General features: G+C 40.1%; 1 protein-coding gene across 3 annotated transcripts; it reads left to right on the top strand.

Annotated features, from left to right (window-relative positions):
- Nucleotides 1–500: 500 nt before the first annotated feature.
- Nucleotides 501–4,610, top strand: LOC118235073 (SLIT and NTRK-like protein 4). 3 transcript variants are annotated; one of them, XM_035432057.1, is made up of 2 exons: nucleotides 501–775; nucleotides 1,854–4,610. In XM_035432057.1, exon 2 carries the CDS (start codon nucleotides 1,890–1,892, stop codon nucleotides 4,365–4,367), a length of 2,478 nt encoding a protein of 825 aa, XP_035287948.1. In that variant the 5' UTR covers nucleotides 501–775; nucleotides 1,854–1,889; the 3' UTR covers nucleotides 4,368–4,610. The 3 variants fall into 3 exon arrangements, with proteins under 3 accessions (XP_035287948.1, XP_035287947.1, XP_035287946.1); XM_035432056.1 differs by having other exon boundaries at nucleotides 501–789; XM_035432055.1 differs by having other exon boundaries at nucleotides 501–1,222.
- Nucleotides 4,611–5,273: the final 663 nt, after the last annotated feature.

The following is a 5,273-nucleotide window of genomic DNA, read 5'->3' as shown; positions in this document are numbered from 1 at the left end:
AGTAAGACAGTAGGCTTCACTTAAATAATTTTAGGTTATATTACCTCTTTGGAGAGGTAGTTAAAGGCCTTCATTCAATTGGTTAGGACTAGACTCCATAAATTACAGGCAACAGTTAGGCCTAGACCCTGATTCAGTAATGTTGCACATATTGTTTTATATAAAAATATATAAAAATATATATTGTTTCTGTTGTTGTTTTCACTATGATTTGCTGTTTGGCAATTATATATATATATATATATATATATATATATATATATATATATATATATTGGGGGGGCGGGGGGGGGGGGGGGGGGGGGGTTAAGGTATATAGCCAATATATTTATGTGACTTGAATTTAAAACTAATTGCTTTGGGCGTTGGAGACAGATGTTTCTCAAAGTTTTCAATTTGCTATCTGTCAGCTTTGGAAACTCCCCTTCCACATACGCTTTCCACTTTTTGAAACAGGTTGTTCATATCAATCACCCTCGCTTCCCTTTAGGAAGCTTCAACTCGTGTGATGCTGTTAATCATTTGTATCTGAACGCAGTGTCTGTATCTTTTTGGATAATGGAAAGAGGTCTCTCCTTCTTGGGTAGACCGCATCTGAATTCGTTGAATTATTCATTTTCCGCGTCAATTCAATCGCCGAAACGCTTTTCAGAATATCACAGCACGTAGTTTTCCCCCCCCCTACAGAGCAGTCTAACTCAGACAGCGTACTGACAATCCTACGAATTGCAGAGCTAGAGAGAAGCAGCTTGACATTCAGTATCAACCCTCCGAGGTAGGCTAACAACGGTAGGATTGCTTCGGTTAATTTCATCAGGTTATGTTGAATTTTTTTTCCTCAATCTTTGTTAAGCCCGGCTACACCGTTAGACTGTAGGTTATATGGACTGTATGTGAGCGAAGCGGTATTTCCCTTCTTTCAGAGATGCTGCTGGAGTTGCGTTGGCACCAGTGCTTCTGTCCTTAGTCCCCGTTGTGTTAGAGAAGCAGTGTTTTAGTATATGCTACAACGAACTGAATGTCTAAATGGGACTAAACCGACCGGATAAATTTATAAAAATAAGTCGTTTTCAAGACGAATAAAGCCTGCTTTGGGATTTTAAAAAAAATAAAAAAATAACTGAATGTACAGCAATGCGAATGTCTGTGGGAATACTGCTGCTCCGTGCGCGGTCAGTGACTGGAATAATTTTAAGAGAAAGCGAATCGTTTACGGCTTTGGGTAAGTTAACAGTTATCTTGACATACATGCGTTTTATGTTAATGTATGAAAACACAACATACCGTGTTTTATTCTGCGGTTTCCCTGTATTAATTTTATGTAATCGATTCTTTGGCTTGAGCTATGAGACCGCTTGCAGCATTAAAGCTCTGAACGTGCCAGATACATCGACTGAAAAGAACGGGTTACCGTTTTACTTAATAGTCCGAATGTGATTTTCCAAGAAATTTTGGAAAATTATTTATAATATTCATTTTTTTGTAAAGTGTTTTTAAATGAAGCTCGTGGTTGGATATATCCTGGATATGTGCAATTTCATATTATTATTATTATTATTATTATTATTATTATTATTATTATTATTATTAATACTACTACTACTACTACTACTGTTGTAGTTATCGTTTTTGTTGCTGTTGCTGTTTGTTGTATAATGATTTTTGGTGTTGATATGACACAACAGTACCCCCATTGCTGTATATTTTAAAAGCCATATTCTCCATTCTATAGTGCATTTTTAAAAGACCAAATATATGCATGAAAATGATGACATATTATTACATACATATATTAAAAAATCTGTATTTTTATTGTTTGTTTATTTGTTTTTGTTTTTTTTTTCTCCTCAAAGGTTATTAAATGGTGCACTGGATTTTTAAAAATCAAAATGCTGCTGTTCTTTCTGGTAGCTTTCACCATACCGAGTTCGTCTCCTAACTCGGATCCTGACCTCTCCGCGGAGACCTGCAGCGCTTGCTCTTGCATGTCCATCGAAAACGTCCTCTATGTGAACTGTGAGAACATTGCTGTGTACAGACCGACCCAGCTGAAACCCCCGCCCTCCAGCCTCTATCATCTAAATTTTCAAAACAACCTACTGATAATTCTTTATCCTAACTCCTTCCTCAATTTCTCTCATGCAGTCTCGCTCCATTTGGGAAACAACAAATTGCAGAGCATTGAAGGAGGGGCTTTCCATGGACTCAGTGCACTGAAACAGTTGCACTTAAATAACAATGAATTAACTGTGCTCCGGGCTGACACTTTCCTAGGCATTGAGAACTTGGAATACATCCAGGCTGACTACAATTTAATCAGATCTATTGAACGGGGAGCCTTCAATAAACTGCATAAGTTGAAAGTGCTCATCCTTAATGATAATCTTATTCCGGGTCTCCCTGATAACATTTTCCGCTTTGCTTCTCTCACACATTTGGATATTCGAGGGAACAGGATACAAAAGCTGTCTTACATTGGAGTTTTGGAACACATTGGCAGAATTGTGGAATTGCAGCTGGATGACAATCCCTGGAATTGTACCTGTGATTTGTTACCACTGAAGGCCTGGTTGGAGAATATGCCATATAATATCTATATAGGTGAGGCTATATGTGAAACCCCAAGCGATCTGTATGGGAGGCTTTTGAAAGAAACCAACAAGCAGGAACTGTGCCCCATGGGAACCGGTAGTGACTTTGACGTCCAGATGCCGCCTTTGCAGCCAGAAAATGGACAAACTGCACCTGATATTGAACCGACTGTGATACAAGGCCTGGTTACCAAAGCACCCAGGGCAACAAATCCCTCAAAAACCATAGGGATCGCTGCGGGAAATCTTAACCAAAACTTGACTTATCAGACGAAGATCCCCCCAGTTTTCTTCTGTCCACTGCCCTGTACATGTAAAGCGCATCCTTCTGACTTTGGCATCAGTGTTAGTTGCCAAGGAAGGAATATAGAAAATCTAGCAGATCTAGTACCCAAGCCACCTAATGCCAAGAAGCTACACCTCAGCAGCAATTACATAAGAGATATCGGCTTAGATGATTTCCGAGGATTTGAAGGTTTGGATTTGTTACATTTGGGCAGCAATCAGATAGTGACGGTTCAGAAGGGTGTGTTTGCCAATTTGACCAACCTCCGCAGGCTTTATCTAAATGGTAATCAGCTGGAGCGTCTTTACCCTGAAATGTTTCTCGGGCTCACTAACCTCCAGTACTTGTACTTGGAATACAATGCCATAAAGGAGATATTAGCTGGGACATTCGACCCCATGCCCAATCTGCAGCTTTTGTATCTGAACAATAATGTACTGAAGAGCCTCCCAGCTTATATATTTGCGGGCGTCGCTCTTGCCAGGCTGAATCTGAAGAACAATCATTTCCCCTATCTGCCTGTGAGTGGCGTTCTTGACCAGCTCAGAACTCTCTCTCAGATCGACCTGGAAGGCAATCCGTGGGATTGCACTTGTGACTTGGTTGCTTTAAAACTGTGGCTGGAGAAGCTTAGTGATGGGGTAGCCACTAAGGAGGTCAAATGTGCATCGCCTGTCCAGTTTTCTAATATTGAGCTGAGATTACTGAAAAATGAAATTTTATGTCCCAAGCTCATAGCAAAGCCCCCGCTGATCCTACCCGATCCCACTCCTGTTGCGACCTCCATGTCCCCAGAAGATGTGGGTAAAATGCCGCCTGGGGGGCCAGTTCCCCTGTCCATCATGATCCTCAGCATTCTGGTCGTCCTGATCCTCACTGTTTTTGTTGCGTTCTGCCTTCTCGTCTTTGTGCTGAGGCGAGCCAAGAAGCCCGCAGGCAGGCACGAGGGACTGGGGAACCAGGAGTGTGGCTCCATACAGCTTCAGCTCAGAAAACGTGATCGCAAGTCCAATAAGGCAGATGACCTGGGCGGGGAGACCTTCATTCCCCAAACCATCGAACACATGAGCACAAGTCACACGTGTGGGCTGAGGGACTCTGAGTCTTGTTTGACGTTTGCTGACTCTCAAAGGCTTTTTCTTAGAAGTGGTGCTGACAAGGACATGGACCCACTGGATCACAGAAACAGAGGACTGGGCTGTATAGATGAGCTGGATGAGTTTTTGCCAGGAAGGGAATCAAACATGTTTCTTCATAATTTTTTGGAAAATAAGAAGGATTTCAACAGTATAGGAATAAGTGGTTTTGAGATCCGTTACCCTGAAAAACCACAGGACAAAAAAATGAAAAAATCTCTCATAGGGGGCAACCATAGTAAGATTGTTGTTGAGCAACGGAAAAGTGAGTACTATGAACTTAAGGCAAAGCTGCAAGGTACGCCAGACTACCTTCAAGTGCTAGAAGAGCAGACGGCCCTAAGTCGAATGTAGGCCACCCATGCCCCCTCCACAATGAGAAAAGTGCCTTTTTGACTTAAGAATTACATAAATTCTCAACTACCATTGAAACATGTTTCCAAGAGGCTGCATGGCAAAATCAGATCACTTATGCTACGTAGACATACTGCAGCTGTGACTTTGTTGCAGATACAGCCTTTTAAAAAAAAAAAAAAAAGAAATTAAGTGATGGTATGTACAAATTGATATGAATATATGGTTCACATTGTTAGATATTGAAATTCAGTCCTTAGCACCAGTAATAAGTTGCTGCTATCAAAATAAGTACTTTGGGTTTCTTTTTTTTCTTCTTCTTTTTTAACCAAATTTATTAGGTATTGAAATCAATTTATGTACCTCATGTTTGAGCTTCTGCTTATTTCTTGCTCTTGGAAGCGTAGAATGGAATTGTGGAAATTTGGAATGTCTAACAGTACCAAAATTGGAGATCTTGATGTTTGACTGGAAACAGGTTTGGATCTCTACATGTTTTATACCTGGGAAATCCATCTGCCCTACAGTTTGGATTTTACCTTGCCATTGCTGGTTGTGCAACATTTGTATTCATTTATGGAATGGGAAGGCATGTGCAAACTAAACAGTGAGTTTTGTTTTTCAATTGCAGATTCAAGTAAATGTATAAAAGATAGTTGTTTTAACAACGGTGGTCTCTCTAGAAATGTTTGGGCGTTTACATGTGAGGCTCTATAAGCCCAAAAGAACAGCTGCTTGCCATGTAAGCTTACCTGAATTTCTTTTGTAAGTCTACATTATTTGTATCTGTTTGTAAAGATAACATACAAAATAACATACTCAAGAAAATCAGATACAGAAATTAAATGTCAAAAGAAAAAAGAGAAAAAAAATACCAGTAATGACCACTGTCAATTTGTAGTACAT

The sequence above is a fragment of the Anguilla anguilla genome, chromosome 9 (assembly GCF_013347855.1).
Source record: "Anguilla anguilla isolate fAngAng1 chromosome 9, fAngAng1.pri, whole genome shotgun sequence".
Classification (NCBI taxonomy): domain Eukaryota; kingdom Metazoa; phylum Chordata; class Actinopteri; order Anguilliformes; family Anguillidae; genus Anguilla; species Anguilla anguilla.
Note: the sequence above shows the minus strand (reverse complement) of the source record. Positions and strands in the feature narration are given on the sequence as shown.